The sequence below is a fragment of the Camarhynchus parvulus genome, chromosome 2 (assembly GCF_901933205.1).
Source record: "Camarhynchus parvulus chromosome 2, STF_HiC, whole genome shotgun sequence".
Classification (NCBI taxonomy): domain Eukaryota; kingdom Metazoa; phylum Chordata; class Aves; order Passeriformes; family Thraupidae; genus Camarhynchus; species Camarhynchus parvulus.
Window position 1 is genome coordinate 59,650,902 of NC_044572.1, and position 22,134 is coordinate 59,673,035.

The 22,134-nt window shown below is 38.0% G+C and overlaps 1 protein-coding gene across 1 annotated transcript; it reads left to right on the forward strand.

Moving 5' to 3' along the window:
* Positions 1-305: 305 nt before the first annotated feature.
* GPLD1 (glycosylphosphatidylinositol specific phospholipase D1) lies at positions 306-21,989 on the forward strand. The gene is made up of 25 exons (XM_030943095.1): positions 306-402; positions 3,245-3,300; positions 3,802-3,880; positions 6,444-6,541; positions 7,352-7,462; positions 7,721-7,769; positions 8,253-8,307; positions 8,969-9,076; positions 9,760-9,787; positions 9,868-10,007; positions 10,942-11,007; positions 11,248-11,368; positions 11,876-12,015; positions 13,011-13,197; positions 14,142-14,252; positions 15,247-15,321; positions 15,780-15,936; positions 17,514-17,655; positions 18,203-18,302; positions 18,408-18,501; positions 19,085-19,261; positions 19,565-19,725; positions 19,985-20,011; positions 20,103-20,153; positions 21,295-21,989. Exons 1-25 carry the CDS (start codon positions 306-308, stop codon positions 21,370-21,372), a joined length of 2,508 nt encoding a protein of 835 aa, XP_030798955.1. The 3' UTR covers positions 21,373-21,989.
* Positions 21,990-22,134: the final 145 nt, after the last annotated feature.

Sequence of the window (22,134 nt, forward strand, 5' to 3'; positions counted from 1 at the left end):
TGTTGGATTTGACAAAAATCTCACTGCTGCTGTGCAGTGATGTACAGATTACACTGCTGCTAATCCCAGAGATATTACAGAGTTCAAGTGGGGAGAATAGCCACAGTTTATTTATTTCTTTATAGAAATCACTTTATTTGCAGTAAAAGAAAGCATTGGTATAAAATAGCCTTTCAAATTTGGCAGTTGTTTGCTTGCTGTGTCAGCAATATGTGTGAAAGAAAAAGCATGCTCCGTAACCTACATTTCAAAGGTCACAGTGCTACTGCTCCAGGCTTCTGAAAACCACAGTTGGAGCCAGCATCATGGTTGGTCTGAAGATTTGGTCTATCTCGCTGGTTATACTCTACCATTTCTGTCAGAGATGTATCCCGTGTGGAATTTCAACACATGTTGAAATAGGTAAGACATGTTTAAAATGGATTTTCTTGTGTTTTGAATTTCTTGTGAAGAGAAGTAAATTCAGATTCAGCTGGAAAGCAGAGGGAGGCAATAATGTTAAAGTAACAAACAGTCTACATAATTTTAAAAATGTGAATAACAGATCGGATAAATGAGCAGTTTGATTTTCTGAGTCTGAAATTTTTACTGGTTTTGTAAGTAAAATGCTTGAGTTGACTTGGGTTGCGTATTTTGCCGTCTCCTAAGACACAGGCATTATGTAACTGGAATGTTTTTGTCTGTGAGTCCTACACAGACAGAGTTTGGTTTGGAGAAAGAAAAGGAACGCTTTAGGCAATTTGTGAGATTGTTATATTTAAATTAAAGAATAACACAAGTTATTTGTGGTAACTCTGTTTTTAATCACTTTGTATTAATTATGCCATACCTGCACAAGTAGATAAAATTCTGTAATATGTTTCTGTCTGTAACTAACAGCATAAAAATTTTGTTCTGTGTCTCTTTCTGATAGGTTGCTCTCTGTAGCCAGAACAGCCTAGATTTTTAGAGAATGAAGGCGAGAACTGAGTGAACATCAAAATGGAGGAATATTTCTGTTTTGGATTTCTTGTTTGCCTGTGCTATTTTTAAAATCTGGTTTCTTCCGCAGTTTTGCGAGCACAAACACGAGCAGTGTGAGGTTATTCTGAGTTACTCATAATAATTGACAGTTTATGTTGTTTGTTCTTCTGGTTTTGTTTCTAAATCCATTGCTCAAACAGCTGGTAAAATGTAGGATGTTGCCTTTATTCAGGTAATTTTCTCAGAGTTTAGGTACTGAATACAATACGTGCAACTTTAAACAATTTAAAGACTGCGATTATTCATGATGTTTGAGACTGGAGTGTGTTCCCTTACTGAGTGTTGTAGCCGTGGTCAGCATCCTGGAACAATTTGCTTTTCTTAACAATGTGTCAAGAAACCCATAATAATCTGTAGGAGAAGCCACGCTGCCCGAGGTTAGGCAAGTGCACACCACTCTGCAAGCTCAGGGCTCTAATTACCGAGTACAACCTTCTGAGGACTTGAAATAACAGATTTGCCAAAATAGAGTGTGTTTGAAAAAAAAATCTGCAAAGAGAAGCTTACAGATCTGTCCTAAAGCAGTATTTTTTTTCTTTTTCTAATCAAGGGAGCATTTTGCAGAAAACTTGTGTTTATATAATGTAAAGATCTTGGTTGCCTGAGGAGCTGTGCGTACACTGAACTATTGGGTTATAGTTTACAACAGGTTTTGTCCGTGTGTCGGAAAATTACATTAAACTGTGATCAGCTCTGATGCTGCTAAAATGAGTGCTCTTACTGTTGTGCACATAAAAGTCTATGATGATAAGATGAAAATATTTCCAAAATTCAAACACTGAGTACTCCAGGAAAACAAAAAAAAAGCAAGCAAACAAACAAAAAACCAAAACAAAACCAAAAATACAAAAAACTCCACAAACCAAACAACAAACCATAGAAAGGAATTCCTCTTACTCAAAGCCAGCACCAAAGAAATCCTGGACAGAGTTTTGAATGTACTTTTAAAATGGTGAAAAGCTCTGCCTGTTCAGAATGTTGATGGTGTTCAGTGTGCTTGGCAGAGCTGTGCTGTGTCCTACTTGCATGGCTGTGCCTGGAGGCAGGTCCCAGTGGGGAAGCTCTTTGCCCTGGGGGTTCCTGTCAGACTTGTGAGGCTCTGTGGGACTGTGGGGATCTGGCATAAAATTCCTTGTGAACGTGGAGTTGTAGAACCTGGGCCCACTTGAGTAGTGAGAGAAGTGCAGAGGAGGTGTGAGGCAGAAAAAGCAAACTGTCAAACTGAGGCTCTCCCACACTGGAATCAGAGATGTATGTAGAAGTTTCTGAGCCTTAAAATTTTAGAGTATTACTTACTATTTTGTTGCTGTTTCTCTTCTGGTGCAAGTCTGGTCTTTAAGGTATCTTACTTGTATAAGGATGATTTAGATTATTGGGTAAAATTCAAAGTGAAAGATCATTCAAACTCCCACAGTTTTGTCTAGATCTTATTCCAGAATAGTAATGGATTGTTTTGGATTTGGTAGGGGGAGTTTTTTGTTTGTTTGTTTTGTTGTTTGGTTTTTTGGGGCTTTTTTGTGATGTGATTTATTCGGTAAGGAACAAATTAAATCTTTGAAAATAGCTTTAGAGGATATGTTGGGTATTTTTAGAATAGTGTTGATAGATTATTCTTGGGATCTAATATTAATTAGGAGACCTCATTAATGAAAAGGATGTAATTTTGTTTCATTCACTTGTTATGCCAGCTAAATAAAGATTTTGGCAGTAAGAATATCTGCCAATTCAGTGAATAGGTAGTGTTATTTACCTTCCTTATTTACCTTTAGATTTTTGTTACTTTCCATGCATGTTAAAAATTAATCAAACTGTTAAACACCCACATTGATTCCCAACATACCTTTTTCACTGTTAAGGGCATAAAGCTTAAAACTTTATGGTCCACGCTTAACATGTGCTGTGTGTGGTCCTGTCAGTTCACTGCTGTAGCTCATTTCTGGACATGGGAAGTTAATTTCCCTGTGATCAGCTTGGTTGGTCAACTTGGCAGCTAGGGATTAGAGAAAGACTGAGGATGTGCCACAGAAAAAGCACTTCCTTATTAACTCCCTAGGTGAGAAAACACACCTTCTCACAGCTCTGTGAGAAATGGTGTTTCATGCACTTGGTGCTTGGCTTAGGTATGAAAATGTAGTGTTTTCTGGTTCTGCTACTGCTTCTACCAAAACGTGGGCCTGGACACAGTGCCTGTGAATCAACACTTCAATATATTGTTTTTCAGCACATAGAGCTCTGGAATTTTTCACTAAGCATGAAGGGAGTGTTAATTATAGAAAGGTAGGAAGCACATTATTCCTTAATTTTGTACACCTTTCTTCTGAATGCTTTTCTTTCTGTCTTCTTGCCTTTCTTTATTATTCTCAGTAATGTATGCATCAATATTGTGCCTAGACTGTATTTTTAATCTTTTTTTATTCAAAATTATTTGCCTGTTTCTGAATATTAATGCAGCAATTATAAATATAGCAATTATACCAGTGTGTGTATATATATACACTTTGTGTGTTTTTTTGCATGTTTTCCTATCTTCTTTAGTCATATTCTATGTGAGCAGTTGTATAAGAAGAACCAGTAGAGGACTTTGGGAAAGCAGATGTAATAAACCTAAGGACAGCAAATGACAGCAAGGTTTTGTGCACTACATGGTGTATTTTACCAAGATAGTAGTTGTATTTTGCTGGCTATTTAGAATGTATCTTTGATGTTGGCAATAAAATGTGGTTTTGTGCTGTACAATATCATTCTGATTCCTCTCCCCCCACCCCATCCTTTCACCAGTTATTACTAAATCACCAAGATGCTTTTCAAGCTGGAAGCATTTATCCTGATGCCTTTTATCCTCCAATCTGCAAACGTGGTAAGAGAAGCTTTATAAGTTCAATGTTATAACAATTACATTTTTTATGTGGAAATCTTACAGAATTTAGTGAGTTGAAAATTGTTGTAAGAATTGAAAATTGAAAATAATTGTAAGAAATGAAGTGTGGCCAAAAATGCTTTCCTCCAAAAACTATCCGCCGTTTTTGTTAGAGCCTTTTTGTAGAAATTTATAATGAATAACACATTTGAAAATGTTTTAGAAAGTAACTCTTGGGTAAATTTAATTATTTAATGGGTAGGACAATTCGATAGAAGGATGCTGTTTGACCAAATTAGATCAGATTACTAAGTACAGAGAGGACAAAATTATATTTTTTTATAAATCTCAGGGAGGGCCTAAAGCTATTTCTGTGTTAAAAATTACTTGTTTCTATCAGATCAGTCAAAAAGAGGATAGGACAATCTAAAAATCCCACAGCAAGAAAGTAGTGTAGGACTTGCTGGGGGTGGGTGGGCAAGTGTTAATAACATCCCGGTTTAAAGCCTTTTTTTTTTTTCCCAGAGTGCAGTCTTTTGCCTTTTACTCTTCTTGTTGGAAATTAATGTCAGTCTTAATTTTGCTGCTTGAAGATTGAAAGACTGCAGTACAAAATTAGCACCCTCTTGCAATAGCTGTGAAAAGTGTGTCTTGACTTGCAAGTGGTCCTCTGATTTTTCAGCTCTGAAGGGTCAGCTCTTGATCATAAGCAGCTTCTTCAGCAACATTAGAGATGTAAAAGAGCCAGCTAGGCCTTGCTGTAGGATATTTGCTACTGAAAGGGTAAATCTGGATAGTGAGAAGTTAGCAAATAGGATAAAGAGCCTATCCTCCAGGTACAAGCTATTAGGGTGTTTAGGCAGATACCACAGACAGGGCAGTGGTAAGTACTTTGTGTGAGGGTATCTGGCCTTACTAGCTTCAATATTGTTGAGATATTAGTGGAAGTTTAAAGTATTGAAAGTAGCTTATTTTAGTGAGCCATGCAAATTCCATGAAATTTGAGGGGTAGTTAGGATCTTTGTTTGGTTTAGAGCCAAATCACACAGTTGCACCCGAAGTTCTCTTTTTCTCAGACAGAGGTTGTTGATGCTGCCTGTTGATTATGCCAACTACAGGCTGCTTCATATCCTGATGTGCTCAGTTCACATCCAAATCACCGCTCTGTCCTGGCATTTAATACTGGTTTTGTCTTCTGTCACTCATTGGGTCACTCATCTCAGTTTTCTGCCTGGCTCTGCCAACTTCTTGTCCCAAACTTCAGTCTTGCTTTCCTTGTTTTCATGACTGATATTCTCCTGGGATTTTTTTTCAGTTCCTACTTCAGCTTGCTTATGTATATCTACCTCATCTTTCCCTTCTAACCATTTTGACCTGTCTTAGACCAGGTCAGAGCTTCTCTATCTGCAGTATCCAATCTTCATTCCTTCACTAACCTTGGAGTCTGTCTTGCCTTGTTAGAGTTGGACCACTTGTCAGCAGTTTCCTTAGTCAATATGGAAGAAGCAGATACCTCTTCAGGCCTGAGCTGTTTTAACTGTGTGACAAGATCAAGAGCAAAGCCATCCAGACTGCCTCTTTGGGCAGGAGACAAGCTTAGATGTAGAAGGCTACTCTGATTTTGCTAAGCAAGAACCATCCTTCTTTTATCTAGTTTAGCTGCACTGTAAAATGTCATGAGGCCAAAAGGTAAGTGAATTGCCCCCCAGGGTCTGCTCTCTCAGTGTTTAATCTACCCTAACACTGTGCAGGTTCACATTGCTGTGTCAATAAACACGCACTCTTCCTCCAAGAGTAGTGATGGTCTGAACAATCTCCCACCTACCTTCTTCCCCCTTAGAGAGTTTAACATAGTGTGCTGCTTGATCTCTTTATGCCAACATCCCTTTGCACTTAGCTTTATGTGGGTACACAGAAATTTTTAGGCAAGGTCACTGTTAGATCCTACACAATCTTTCTGCCTAAGTTCAGGTGAGAGTAGTAAATGATTCTTCTAAATGAAACCTATTTTTTCCTGCTTTCCTCCTTTTTTCCCCTCCTACACTGACTGCATCTTGGCTAGTTTGCCTTTCTGTTGAAAATTATTGTGGTGATAATGATGACACAGCCTGCCTCTGCCCTGTGAAAACTGATACCTGCCAGAAAACATGACATTTTGAGTTGTCTGCCATTCCCTACAGCTTTTCTGCCATACAAGTGGATGCATGAATTTAGTTAGCGGGTTCTCTGTCAGCTCTCTTTATCCTCTCTGCTTGGGAGGCAGCTTTTCATTGTACGTACCTACTCACAGGCTCAGAGAAAAGGAGCAGGCACAAAATTTGCAGATGCTTCAAACCAAAATCATAGAAGGTAAATCTAGTATCTGTTTTGTTAGTATAAATCAGATAAAAGTAAGTCTCTTTTGGCTCTTTTCATGAGCTGGAGTGCAAAGTGTATCATCTGTCTGACATAAAATTAAACAAAAGTCTGTGGGGTTTTTAATGGAGAAAAATATTTTTCTTTTTTTCTATTTAATTTTTCCCCGAAGAATAAAACAAATACTGATATAATTTCATTGCAATAGGAATGTTCCATGATGTGTCTGAAGACACTCACTGGTCACCATTTCTCAAAGCAAGTATTGACTACATCAGAAGGAATTATCCTCAGCCTTGGGAAGAAGTAAGAAAACTGATTAATTTTTGCTTGATTGACTTTGTTTTCAATTATTTTCTTCACCTTCACTAGTTGTAATTTCATAATTTGTGAGGTGTAGAAAAACCCAACATTTTTATATTAAAGTCTCTCCTTATATAGTAACACTTCAAATCCTGTTTTAATCTTTACCATACAAAAACCTTTCCGTTTCTATATATAAAGTCTGTCAGTTATTTTCACTGTGGTCTGGTGCGTACATTTCATAGGTCCAAACTTTTAAATATAATTGGTGGTCTTGCATTCCTGTGAGATCTGGTTCAGGGTTTGCCATTTGAAAACCAGACATGTTCTAGATTTCTTACTTGTGAAATCTTGAACTTAGTCTGGATTTGCTCTTGTTAATGGTCTGTAAGCTATGTAGGAGGAAATGAAAAATAATTTGTCAAAAGTGAGCTTGCAGGGGAATGTATTTCTCTCCTCTGTCTGCCTACACAACAACCATGGTGGCAGAGGGAGTTCAGTCCTTGGAAGTGGAAGTGTTTATCCTTGGTCCAGAAAAACAGTTTGGTACACATTTAACTTGAAGTATGGAAATTACCCTCACATCAGCCATGTTAATTCTATGGCCTTGGACTGTATAAACTGCTTAAAGCTTCTCAAGTTACAAAAGTTGACCACAGCATCAAGCAATGAGTAGTCAGCGCTTTGTCTTGATAAACTCTTGGACTATAAGAGCTTCTTACCTGTATCCTCGTTTAATGCATATACAGAAAATACTAACATTTTCTTAAAGACAGGAGTAAAATGATGGACAAATGGATTGTTGTTGTGTAGGCTACAGAGAAGCTGGTGGCTTTCCTGTTTGGAATTGCTTCACATATGGTGGCAGATGTTAGCTGGCATAGCCTGGGCATCGACCAAGGATTTCTAAAGACCATGGGAGAAGTAAGCCTGTATTATTTTATTTATTCATACAACTGCATTTATTGGAATGGATAGCTTTTCTTTGGGACTGTGGTGGGGAGGAAAGAGAAGAGCTGGAGCCCTGTTTCAGGAAGATTTTTGGAGAAACACAATGTCACAAACTTCATAAGAGTGAAGTTGGTCAGTTTTGGGACCTGTAACCAGTAATGTTGCTTGGAGGGTTTGTTTATGCTCATATGAAAAGAACCAGGCAGTTCTCTTGTTTTTCTCTTTCTCCAGATTGATTTTCGTGGGTCATACTCAGAAGCTCACAGTGTTGGAGATTTTGGTAATGTTTCTGTTTGCCAACCATAGATCCTTGTATTGGAATAAGTCCTCTTCAAAACCATGGTGGTTGATTCTGGCTCTTGTCCTGTGCAATGCAGGAGTTAAGGATGGCATATGGACACTGTATTCTTGCCCTCCCCCATGGCTTGCAAAGCCCTGCTGTACCTGTCCTCAGGTTTCAGGAGATGTGATAAGGCATATGGACATTTGGATTAAAGCCAAAATGCAGACCAAAGGATGCTAAGACATGGATGGAGTCACTACTGTGATTTTAAATTGTACATTATTCTCCAGAGGTATAAAATGTCCAGCATACTTTCAAGTGAACTATTTGTGTATTCTAACTATATAGCTGGAAGATCTGCCATATAAACTTATATAGAAGAGCCATACATAGTTTCATGCACGCTGTTACCCATTACAGATACCTAACAGGTTTTTTTTGTTGAGCTGTGTAGGGTTTTTTTCATTCTTTCATCCTTAGGAGGAGATGTAGTGAGTCAGTCTGAGCTGGACTTCAGTTACCTGGCATCAAGTTGGTAAGATAATGAGATAGCCTTCTCTCATCTTTAATGGGGGTTATTGTATAATCATATTTAATAAAATTACATATAATATCACATAATTCTGTATTAATCTGTTTTTAGAAAATACTTTCCTTTATTTTTCTTTCAAAAAAACCCCTTGCAACTCTTTTAAATGTTATGTGTTCGGTATTCCTTATATGCATATTTACTGTTCCCTGACATTAAAACTGGAAGGACAGAAGAGAGTTTTGTGTATAGGAACACAGCAAAAAAGATTAAATTATATTATCTTAACTTATCTATGTTAACTTTTTATCTTAAGTTATAAGTAGTTATATGTAAAATAACTAGTGAAAAGCTTTTGCTGGAATGTCCTAGCAGCTAGTTAAATAACTCAGTTAAGTGACAATCTCAGTGAGATATATTTAAACTTTGGGAAGTTGAGGATATTGAAGTCAGTTTTAAAAACCTAAAAATGAGCACAAGACTTAGATATCCAGTATTTTTTTTCTCACAGTTGCATGTGCAATCCTGGTATTTGTAGATCTTCATGACTTTATGTAGTCTTTTGAAATTTGGAATATTTTATAGGCTGTTGTTATTACAAGAACTGCAATATTTTATCAGGTGATGTGGACCACCTATTGTTGTAATACATTATTTCTGTTTTCAGGTATGTACCTGTCAAAGACTTAGCTGCTATCTATAAGGAATTTTATGGAAAAGAGATCATATCTGAAAGCACAATTGCTGAATGTACTTATTTGCTGTTTTTTGAACTGTAAGTTGAATATCTCTGCCTGAGTTTTGTAAGTGAAACATATGTAGGAGAAATATGATAATCATATTTGAAACACCTTATGCATTGATGTCATAAGCAACAAAGACTCTCTCCTAGACCCCAAAATCACAGAACATCTGAATTTTTTTTAATGACTAAGATTCAAATTTGGACTACATAATGACTGGTAAATTACTACACCACAGATGGTGAATCTTGGCTATTTAATGCATTTATGCATTTAACGTATTTATGCCTATTTATTTGAGAGCAGCTGTGTCTTCAAGTACCATTGTACTGTGGTGAGTTAGCAGTATAATTATCATGCACTGAAGGAGTCCCTAGATCTACACTTTATGTAGATCCCTTCAAGTCCAAGAATAATTCATAAAAGACTTTGGATATCTGGTAGTGTCTGCTTTTGAATATCCTGAACAGCTTAGCTGTATCCTGTGTTTCAGTTAATTACCAATAGTCGCACAACATCTACAAAAACTGTGAATCCTGCAAAATTAAGGGCAATAAAGTTTATATTGTTTTACATTACAACTTTAAAAATATATTAACAATTAACATGGAAATGTAATGACTTCCATAGTATTTACCATATAGGACTTTTGAAAATAACTATTTAAACTATTAAATATTAAATTAAGCAAGTTTTATTTCTGATTTTTTTTCAGGCATGGAGAAAGGCTTCTTGTTGGCAAGGTTGGTTTTCTGTTTTCTTTATAAAAATGAGCATGGAGATGATGTGATCCATCTTACTGAGTATGTTGCCTGTCCCTTAGCTTTTTCCAACATTTGCTAGTAAATCTCCATTTCTGGTGGACAAGTTCCACGAATATTTCCTTGGGGGAGTGGATGACATGGCATTCTGGACCAACAACATTTTTGAGCTGACGAGCCATATGCTAGAGAATGGAACCAGGTATAGTGTGTGTCCTTAACTATGAAATGCAGTAGTCAAGTGCTGACACCCATTTAACTGTTCTTCTTAAGGCAGGATCTTTCCTAGAATAGGTGCTGAGCTTTAGATCCTCACTTGGACAAGGGGATTTCCATGTCTGCCTTTTACCTGGGTGCACAGGATTACGCAGGCCTTGCACTTGTATTTTTATGTGTTCATGCTCCTTTGCCCTAACATGCATCTGGAATGTCCAGGTGATACTTACCAGGGAAAATCTGGGGCATTCTTTAAGACATACTCAAGGGTTTGCTTAAATATTGCGTAGCCATGCCCTAGCTGGACTGGCAATCTGAGTCTGCACCTTTTGGCTGCTGCCATCACTCAGCAAAGATGTCCCTTTAGAGGAGAGGTCAGATATTACCTTCAGACTCTGAAGGCAAATAGGATTAGAAAGACTAGGAGTATATATTCTAGTCTTTAGGCTCAGGCTTCTACTCACAGTTTCATATTGTTATAGAAGTTTAACGTTGAACAGCTCTATAACAAATACAACGTTTCTTCTTTAGAAGACCAACAATGGCAATTAATTCATCCATTTATATAGAAAATACCACTGTTGCTATTTTGGGAAATTATGCTTGAAATACAGAATGATGCAATCTGTTATGTTTTTTGTAACACTTTGATTAAAAGTGCTTTAGATTCATATGCATGCATGTTGCAATAAGTTTCCTTCAAGAGCTCTATAAAGACATGGTATTCATACAGAATCTAATCAAGGTCATCAAATAAACATCATGGGGTTTCTAAGGGTTATGATGATGCTCTGATTTTGATTTTCTTGAGAAAACTGATGACTTCTGACAGAGGAATCAGTAAGTATTAAAGTTGTATTTTTTGTTTCATTTCCATTGTGGTAAAATCTTGAAAGTGTATTCTCTGTATTTTTCTTTAGTGACTGCTACCTGCCTGAGAACCCTCTGTTCATAAACTGCACAAAGGAGCGCAAGGACAGCCACATGTGAGTATAGCTCTGATGGTTTAAAGCTTCAGTGATGAGAGTCTTCTGCTAATGTGGAGAGTGAGCTACTGAAAATTAGAAATATTTTGGGTGATCTTTTTGTGTATGAATTTGAGATACTCTTAGCATGAATAACTAAGTTTTGTATAAAGGAACTGTGCAGAATCTAAGAGCAGCTTTTACCTCAAGTCTTCATTTCAGTTCTATTAATTCTTATCACTGCCTTCTTTATTTTAGCAGAAACAAACAATCAAAACAGGAACATCACAAGAATACAACTTCTTTGCTTTCAGAAACACTTGAGAAGAATATAAACTATACAGAGAGAGGAGTTCAATTTGACATACAGCCTTGGGCAACAGTAAGTGAGAAGTAACAGATATGTCAGGTAAAAGTCATCTCTATATAATATTGTTTCTGTTTCTGTCTGAAATGCTGCATGAAGGAGCAGGGTCTCTGGATGGTCTTTGACTTCATGGACATTCCAGTACCATTGTTAATGTATATATGTACATCATAAATACTCAATTTTTAAACTTTGCTCATTGTATAGTGAAGTTAGAACACATCCTGCAATACAAAAAAAGACAAAATATATATTTAGTATTTACATTTTACAGACACAGGGCTTTTTTGGTTCAAGAACTCCTAGCAAAGCATAGCAGTGAATGATTAGTAGTGCTCCCTTTAAAGCTACAGATTTTTGTCTTTCTAAAATGGTGCTTATGATCTGAATCAGACTCCTCTTAAATCCATGTAGTGAATTCCATTGTTGGTGACTTGATTTTTGAGGTGTCCCAAAACATTTTAGACTTTCAGCCCCTGGAGCTTTAACCACTGTTGTGTCCCTTTATTATTTTTATTTCAGAAATCCCTCCGCTTGATAAACCATGCTTTTAAAACCAATGTCTGGAGAGCATTAGGAGCTACACATCAGAAATCTTCTAAGCACATCTCCAAGCCAGCAGCTTCATATTTTCTGACTTCACCCTATGCTAGGCTTGGATGGTTGGTAATTTTTTTCATTCCACTTTCCTCTTAATTTCTGATAAGTTTGAATATCTACCGAAGTATTATTGTTGATCCTTTGGATACTCTTCTAAGGTGACAGTGCAAATTAATTGGTGGTACAAATCTGAGGGAATGTCTTATATTGTATGACCAGAACAGCAAGTTAACGTATAAGATTTTTCTTTCAGATGTTGATCAAGCTCAGAATGGAAGGAACCAACATTAGAACTACCATTGTCTCTAGTTCTGAACAGTAAAAAATTGTTGCTACCCTTTTTTGGTTGTTGAATGATGTTTGTGCAAAATTAATCACCTGTCATGAGTTAATGACTGATGATGTCTAGCAAGACCTCTTGGAAATACTCTAGACTAGTAGGGAAGATAGATAGTCCAAAGATAGATTCAGGACAGAGAGAGGCATATTCTCTCTCCTTGCCAATGAGGTTCTACCTTGACCTGCAAGAAGGAAGAGTAATAAAACAAATTTACATTGCTGCTTATTTAACTTCCCTTATACAGTCTCGAAATTTGGATTTAATTCTTGAGTTTACTTCACACTGGCTAAATTAACAGTAATTAGTTCTTTCCATGGTCCCTCTCTAAATTCCAGCATGTTACTGAGACCTGGGATCCTTTTGCTTATCTCCTGTTAAGTCATTGATTAAAGCAGATGTTCAGTTTAAAGGATATTTAATTTTTTTTCTTTTTTTTTTGTATTCTTTGTCATACACAAACAGCCCTTTTTAATGCTTCTTGCTCTGATTGCTCTCAGGTGCCTAAAGCACCTCCTGATGGAAGATGATTCTTCTGGTTTTACTTAATTCAAGAAAAGACAAATAAATATATAATATTTTAAATGCTGTATAGATCTTTACAAAACAATATGGGGAAACACAAGTCATGGTTTATCTGAATTATGGGTAGTTGGTTTATCTGAATGTTGTGGTAGTCTGGAAACTAATGCTGATTTTGTATACTCCTTTGCTGTACAGGGCACTGGTCTCAGCTGACCTAAACCAGGATGGATATGAAGATCTGGTGGCTGGAGCACCAGGGTACAGCACCATGGGCCATGTTCAGATAGGAAGGGTGTATGTAGTCTATGGCAACCAGTCAGGTTTGCCACCAGAGGACATGGATCTGGATGGGAAAGCTGACCAAGTACTACAGGGTCATCAGGTAAGGGGTCAAGGCAAAAATTTGTCACTTAATTGTTTTTTGCCTGAAAATTGGTGAATTTTGAATGAGCAATAGTATCATTAATGTGTGTGAATTTTATTCCTGAAACACTCCTCCTGATGTCATATGATGTCATATGCTTTGCAAGAAAAATAATCATTATTAAAGTCCCAGGAACATTTTAAGTGATGGTGCTCTGTAGGTTCACTTCCATTACTGTACCAGGTAAGTGAGCATTGACCATAAAGGGCCCTTAAATAAAATTCTGGTTGTGTCTCTGTAAGTCACAGTATAGCTAATTCTGGTGCCTGCATTTAAGAAAATATTGTGTTTTTCTTTTTAATCTAAAATTATTAATTTTATATGTTTTAATTCCTTTGAGTCTGCATTTCTTCATTAATTGATAACTTCTCCCCAAATAATTTTGTCTGTAAAAAAAAAAAGAGAGAAAACTCTTAGACATGATGGTGGCTGGTTTGTAACCAGGGAGTAAGAGCAAATGACCCTTTTGGGTGTTAAATATGATCCTCTGTAGAAAATACCTTTGTTCATGAAGAAGATAATTTGGAGAAATGAGATACATTTCCTTTTAATTTGTTTCTGTGGTTATAAACTGTGGAGTAACAGCTTCTGTCTTCTTATAGTGTGTTTTAGTGGTTCCCAGTCATAATGCTGTCAACAGGAAAGACCATAAACTTGAGGTCAATGGTGCACTGGATTCAGGAGAGGAAATAGCAAAGCAGCACCATATTATATTCAGTTGTCCTTAATTTTAACACAGTTGACTTTGAATTAAATGTGTTGTCATGGGGGTTATTACTTAGAAGAAAAAGAATTGTCGGGATAGACTTTTGTCATCTGTTGCCAGTTATTCCCTGTGCAAATGTACATTTGGTTTTCATGGTTTTGACTGGAAAACATGAGAGCAATCTCTTTTCTTTTAGCCTTCAGGAAGATTTGGTTCTGCCTTGGCAGTCCTGGACTTCAATGAGGATGGAGTGCCAGATCTGGCAATTGGTGCACCTTCTGTGGGATCTCAGTTTCTTACTTACAAAGTAAGCTACAAACATGGGTTTGGTTTTTTGGTTTTTTTTTTTTAATTCTCCAAACGGAATTTTTTATTTATACATAATTTTTAAACACTGAAATGGAAAAGAGAATTTCTGTTGTTGCTCAAGGTGACATTGTAATTTAAACAGAAGTTTATAACCTTTGTGGGTACTTTGACTACAGCAATGACACCTACCTGTAGTTCTCTTTCAGTGGCCTTTTTGCACATTAGAAATCTAAACCAGATTGCAATTTTGCAGCACTCACATGCTGGAAATGTAAGGAGCCATTAATGAAATACAAATATACCCTTTTTGTTTAGGAACAGAGAGTCTGGAATGGACCTCATGGGTCAATGAATTTTGTCATATGCTTTCACAAAGCCAACAAATGATATCTAAAATGTGATACAAACACAGACACACTTGCCAAATAATCAAGTTGCAGAGGCTTAATGACTTGCAGCTTATGAGATAAGCCCATGTAATGGTCCCTGAATATTTTTAGGCCATGCAAACTGAGAGGCAAAATGTTTTGATTTAGACTATATCCATTAAGCTTAAAACTCTTCAGAATTTTAGATACTAACTTAGCTGTCTAAATAAGAATTTAAGTTGCTTTTATTTACACTCACTACTTGGAAAATTGTGTGCATCTGTTGTACCATTGCATTAAATAATAATTGTCAAAATTTGAGCCATCTGAACATGTGTATTATGAGTATAATTACGCTGTACTGCCCTTGTTCTTTACACACAGTATGATGAACATGTACTTCTCTGCTTTGTTGCTTGGTTACAGCAGTACCCATTACCCATGGATATTCTTAGGTTTGGAGTGGGAAAGAAGGTATTATGGGAAAGCTCTGAGAGGGAAAATGAAGTTGTGTGAATAGCCCTTGCAGAACTGTTCCACTCCTTGTGATTGACCTTGCATTTCATACTTGATAGTGACATGCAGGTGCTCTCATGCCTTATTTTCTTTTTTTTTGCTGTTCAGGGTGCTGTGTATGTCTACTTTGGAATGGAGGGAAGAGGCTTGGCACCTCAGCCAAACGTTACCATAACTTGTCAGGTATATTGATAATGTAACGTCCTGTTTATACTACCCTGTTAGCCAGGCTAACACAGGGCTACACAGGCAGGAGGTGATATAAAGGGGAAAAGAACTTATGGGCTTAAAACTAGAATGTTAAAATTCAACTTATCATTGCAAGGAAATTTAGACTGATGGGGATGGAGCAAGCAGGTGCTTGGTTGAATTGGTTGTATTTGGAAAAGACATTTATACCCCAGTGCAGGAAGGCAGCAGGATGACTAGAAAGATGCATTAGCTCTCAAAACCACAAAAAGCCACCAAAAAACCCTGACCCAAACCAAACAAAAAACCTCAGAAAACAAAACTGAAGCCAGGGAGTGGGAGGGTAATTTGGTCAAAAGCAAATTTAGGTCCTTAGAATTAAGTTGCTCTATTTTGCTACAGAATTGATGGTTTCAGTTCTATTTCAGGCTTAAACTAACTGTTTATTGCAGTATTCCTACTGTAATCTTGGTTGGTCCCTCCTGGCAGCTGATGTTGATGGGAATGGAAATGCTGATCTGGTTGTGGGCTCTCCATATGCACCCGGTGGTGGGAAGCAGAGAGGATTTGTGGTTGCATTTTACTCTCATTTCAACAGGAGTCACCAAGGTAATATTTGTTGAGTAAATTAACCTTTCCATAGTTTGTGTGACTGGTTATCTGTTCCTTATTACTCATGGCATAATTCAGGTTTGAAGTGATCTCAGAGGGTGTCCCTCCTACTCAAGCTGTGAAGCCAGACCAAATTGCTCCAGGCTTTGTCCAACTGCATCTTAAAACCTCCAGTGGTAGAAATTGCAGAGACACTCTGGGCAGTTGTTCTACTTTTTGGCAGTCCTCATAGGGAAAAAAAACTATGAACCAGTATGAACCTCTCTTGTTTCAGTTTATGTTCATTGTCTATTGTCCTCCCACCATGCATAGTGACCTTACAGGCACAGAAAGCATGGAACACCCCTATTAAACTTGTTCCAGTTTGTCAACATCTTTCCTGTTATGGAAGGACATATTAGAGGTGTGATCTAGGGAGCAATCACTTCTCTCAGTCTCTTTGCCATGCTCCTGCTTGCATAGTCTGAGACACTGTTGGCTGTCTGCTATCAGAGCCTCACACTCAACTCTCTGCCCACCAGGATCTCCAGGGCCTTTTCCACACAGCGGCTCCTCAGCCAGTGTGTCCCCAGCTGTATCAGTGCAAGGGCATCTCCTTTCCTAGGGTCAGGCTTTGCATTTGTCCTGACTGAATTTTGTGAGGTTGCTGTCAGCCTGTTACTCCCGCCTGCCTGGGTGTCTCTGAATGAGACCACCCCCCTGCAATCTCCTGTTATCTGCCAGCTTCAAAAAAGGGCATCTTGTTGCATTGTCTAAATATCTTATAATAAAGTAACCAACAGGATGAGTCAAAAAATTAATCCCTGAAGGCATTCCACTTGTTGCAGGCATTCAGAGAACACATGGTTCTCTGCTCTTGTCAGAGCGATAATCTCTACCAGGTTTTCCCCATCTGGTTTTCTGTCCGTCTGGACTGCAATGTCCCAGCTTGGATGCAAGAACACTTGTGGGAAACAGTGTTGGGAACTTTACTAAAGCAATGGTTTCAACCATCTATTGTGAGTCCAGGATAGGCTCACTGCTCTTTCTTGGAAAATTGCAAATGAACCTCAACAAATGAATATTTATCATTCTGTATGTTCCTTCATGTGGCTAAAGAGGAATGCTACAAGTGAATACAGTTAATGAAGACAGGTGATGATTTTTGCAGCTTGTTCTAATTAATGTAAAATTAGAAACCACAAGAACATGGGTTTCAAAAAACTGCTAACTGACATTTTTGTAAAACTAAAGCACAGAAATACTTATTTAAATTATAACCAGAATGGTCTGAAGCTCTCCCACCCAGCACCCTTGAAGAATTACAAGTTCTCATAAACAGTAAGTAGTTCAGGGCAGGCTTGAGGCTATTGGAAGGACTGAGAAACAGGCTGTGTCAAAGGAAAGCTTTCACCAGCCAGTAGAGCTGCATGGTGAGCAAGCAAAGTCAACAACTACTGATGCCATGTCATGAACAGTGTAACTTTGCACAGAGAAACTTGTTGTCATAGGATGAATCAGTGGAGGATTGCAAATAGGTTTTTCAGTGCCAGAGCACACCAAGATTTAACTCATATTTTTTTCTGGTCTCTCAGGACTTCTCCCAGTACAGGATGCCAACTGGATGGTGCAGGGGGAAGAAAACTATGCTTGGTTTGGATTTTCACTTGCCAGCTGCCAGCTGGAGAACATGACATTACTGCTGATTGGTAGCCCTACATGGAAGACTTGTTCTAGGTGTGTTGCATGTGACAGCTTGCTGTCTTCTCCACTTTGCTCTACTTCTGCAAGGTTTAAGATTTGCAATAGATTAGACTTCCAGCATTTTTAGGAACTTTCATTTTTGTTCTGCTTAGAATGTTTTTATTAAATTTATAGTTTTATGTCTTCACCCTACTTTAAGAAGACAAGGATTTTAGACCCTCTCTAGAGCAGGTCTTTGTTATTTAAAGACACCTAAGAATTTCCTGGGTTTCCCTGAGGGAGGAGAGGGGTCACAAAAATGCTAATGGGTAAATATGCCTTATATAACCATATGGATAGCTCTTACTTTGAGATAGCATTTTTAAAAGCAAATTAAACATGAAGATGTATTGGATGATTAAAAAGTGAATAGACAGACCAAGTCTATGCCCTAAGTATTGTGTAATTAGTTAGAACAAGTATGGGAATTACTAAAGTAGATTTCTAGAATTTGTCAGGCATTATTATTCCAAAGTAAAAGGGGAGAATATGTACAATAATATGTTGTTAGATACAAATTGATTTTGCCTTGTAATTGAAGCTGCAGTCCCCTCTTGCCGGATGTCAGACAGAGTGTTGGGAAGGTGTATGGGTATAACCCACCAAGTACAGAGCGCTGGTTTGAGATAACTGGAGACAAGGTAGGGCTGCTTCTTTAGTATGGGAATAATTTGTGAATATTTGTGAATAATTTGAAGTGAAGCGACTTTCTGTAGAAATTACATAGTGTTTTAAAAATCTAACAGGAGATGGGCAGAATGGGTTTGTCTCTGGCCAGCGGTGTGCTGTCTGTGGCTGGGAACACAAGGAAGGTTTTGGTGGTGGGTGCACCTACTGCAGGTATGTCCTGAAAATTGGAGACCATTTCTGCTTTAGGATGTTTGTTTCTGCATGACTTGAGTCAAGATAAAATGTTTAAGGGAAAAGGGACCTTTAAATTTCCATGTAATTATAAAAAAAAAAAAAAAAGAAACCACTGTAATCACCTCTATATGCCTTATATGTAGAGTCCTCTTTACTGTGCCTCAACTTCAGTGGGTCTTCTTTTTCCTTAAAATGGGCTTCACAGCATTACCACTTTGCATTATTTATGTAACAGTGATTTTCTAGTAGACTGCATATTTATTGGAATTGAAACATCACAGTATTTTGTCCTCACTGTGGCAGTAGACAGCAAGGAATTGAGGATGTCAAACTGCAGAAGTCTAACTTGAATGCATTTCTTCCCTCGTGCTATGACTAAAAGATTTTTTTTCCCTATGCTAATTAATTTTAATCCCATATAATTGTTGATGTCATTTGATAGATTATATTAATTTTGTCTATTTTTTGTAATGCCAGTATTACCTATAATTTTAAGTATTAAACCTGAGTTCCTATGTCTGATGCTCAACATCTGTTTTTTGGTGGGTTTTTTTTCCAGACAGCCTGTCTAGGATTTTATTTATATCCTCAGTGCTGCATCAAGCTGGATTGGCTCTGGTATATGACCTGTCAAACAGCACCAAGCCTTCTCTGCTCAGCACATTCAGTGGGGACAGGAGGTTTTCTCGTTTCGGAGGAGATGTATACCTAAGTGATCTGGATAGCGATGGGCTAGGTAAAGCTTGATGAGTCTAGACCAGAAGTGAAGTGTTTGACTACTGGCAACAGGAAAATTGGTCACCTACATATTCATACAAGTGCTAAACACAGCTCAATTGAACTGTACTAGTATTCCATTGTGCCTTACAGGTAGACCTCTCTAAAATCCCAAGCAACTCAATCAGAAATGGAAACATTTTAGTTGCCATTGTTAATAGGAATTTTGGCATCTAGAAGCATGTAAATGCCAGTTCTCCTGTGTTTTGGTCTACTATTAATTCACTTCTGCTGTGTTATATCCTCTTTGTAATATGCGCAGATGAAATGATTGTGTCATCCCCACTGCGAACTAATGGTGTCACCTCAATCCTGGCTGGTGGGGCTGCTGGCCGTGTGTATATTTTCAATGGCATACAGGCATCCTCAGGGAATGTGACAGGCCACTGCACATCATGGACATCTCCTTGTCCTGAGAACTGGGTAAGAATACATGCAAATGAATTCTGGACATAAGTTTAAAATGACAACTAATTAATTGCATCCAGTACAAATACCAAGTGTATTCTGCCTTTGTTCCAGAAAACAAAAGGTTTTCTCAGGTTTCTCAACCTGTGCAAAGCTCTCAGGCTCCTCCTGTTTGTTCTTAAATTACTTAGCTGTTTAGGAACCAGAGTTATTATACTGGTCTCTTACTCTCTTCCACTGACTTTTTATTTCCTCTTTTTTTCTTCTTCTTTAGGCACAGTATGTCCTGATTTCTCCTGAGGTAAGTAAGCAGAAAACAAATTACTGAGAGAAACTAAAACATCCTACTTAAAAAACTTAGCAGCATTATAACAAGCAATGTTATTTTACAGGAACGATCAAGATTTGGGAGTTCCGTTACCACTGTGAAATCAGAAAGAAAGGTGAGAAAAATTACTGTGGTTGGTTGTTTCACATCATCCTTCTACCTCACTTGCATATACTAGCTAACACCTCACATGTATCTTACACATTTTCAAGTCTTAAGTTCTTTACATAGTTACTCTCTGAACCAATAATTAAACACATTTTATAGATTGATGAGCTATGGAGTTGCTACAATTTTGGCACCTAAATTAAAAAATCTGAATCACTTTAAAGCAGCTGAATTCTAAACTGCTTAGGAGTACGCTGAAAGGTTCCATGGGAAATGCAGCATAGGTGCCTCCCGGCTTCATGCCAACCTGTATGCAAAGTGGATGCTCAGCTGTGGAGCAAACCAGGCACCCAAAACCATCCCTCTGATTTAGTCTTTACAGGCTTGCTGTCCTGGCTGTCACCTGCAGTGAACGCTGTTCATGTCATGTGTTTCTAAGCACAGGGGTCCAGTTCCTACCTGACTGGTTTAGGGTGTGTTTGTGTACCTGTTTCTCTTTGCTTCTCTCAGATACCCATTTTTTTACCAAACACCAAATGCTACATTTGTATGATGCACTGAGGAGCCTTTTTTTCAGCTTAGTGCTTGTTTGGCTGAGTTCCAATGTTCTGCTCACTCTAACATCACCTCCATGAGGACTGGGGTTCTCTGTGTGAGTACAGAGGAAGCCTCAGTATCAGGCTGAGGAGGTCTTCAATAAACAGTATTTGACTTCTTGTGTTTAAACATGCAATGGAGAAACACCTGGAAATTCTTCTCAACTAGATTAGGGTGCATAATCCAACACCTGAAACACATGCACCGCTAAATGCAAGTGAGGCCATTCTCCAAGCAGTTGCTTTCTGTTGCTATAGCACCATCTAGTCCACACTCCCCCTTCATCCCTATTGATCTTAGCCCTGAGAAGCAGTTTATATGGGCAAGAGACTCATTTCATTTGGTTCCAGCTTGCTCCAGTTCCCCAAATGAAATAGTCTGTTTTGCCAAACTATCTTCTTAACTGCTACTCCGATGAGGTGGGCTGCTCTCTCATTTCCCATCACATTTCTATATGACACTAATGAGATGGTCAAAATCCACAAGGGAAGCTTAAGGCAGCCATGCACCTGCAGTTGCACGTTGCTAACCTTTGCTCTTTATCCCTGCAGAAAGAAGTTGTAGTGGCAGCAGAGAGAAGTTCTGCGAAAGCTCGACTTGGTGGAAGGCTTTTTGTCTACTCACTGTAGAAGTTTGCAGTAGCCTTAAAGATCAGGGCACACCTGGTCTTCTAGTGAAGAACCTCTGTAGGATTTGTGCTACTTTCCTGAGCCCACACAAACCAACATACCGTGTCAGCAAGCTTTTGCTGAATTGTGATGGGCAGCAGCATCGCTTATCTAGAACAAGCAAGTTGGTCTGAAAACCTTTTAGAGGTTGAAATGAGCAAGGAGATGCATTTTTGGTAGTAGTATTTGGCTGTGTAAGGAATGTTCAGTGGACACCTTTACTGGCCAGATTTGAGTATCTTCTTGACAAAACTGGGAAATTGCAGCACAGCATTTACAATTCTTACATACTGTGATAAGGATTCTAAGTTATGGAAAGTTACTGACAAAATAATAAGCATGGAGCAGGGGCAGCTTTAAGACTGACAAATGTGGGTGCTGATCAACAGGACTGTCTCTCTCTTCTCTCTCTCAAGTCTTGAGGCGTGCATTGAGGGTGTAAGTGCAGCTCAGATCTCCCAGGAAAAAAAGAACAAGCAAGACTGATAAATTTTGAGGAAATGCAATTTGGCTGATTATTCTTGACATCCTTTCTGCTTTTGTGTAAAATTCCATGACCATGGTAACATAGAGTTGTTAATGGCTTTTATTGTTAACAGTATTGTCTTTAACTAATTAACACTAATTTTGTATGATGCAGATTTAACAGCGTGCATCAATTATCTATTAAACAACTTGAGCAGCAGAATGTGTTGATACTATTATTACCAATACTAGTCTATA

Coding starts and splice junctions, on each gene's coding strand:
- GPLD1 (XM_030943095.1), top strand. CDS start 306: ATGGTTGGTCTGAAGATTTGGTCTATCTCGCTGGTTATACTCTACCAT. Junction 10,008..10,941: donor ATGCTAGAGAATGGAACCAG/GTATAGTGTGTG, acceptor ATTTTTCTTTAG/TGACTGCTACCTGCCTGAGA. Junction 13,198..14,141: donor AAGTACTACAGGGTCATCAG/GTAAGGGGTCAA, acceptor CTTTTCTTTTAG/CCTTCAGGAAGATTTGGTTC.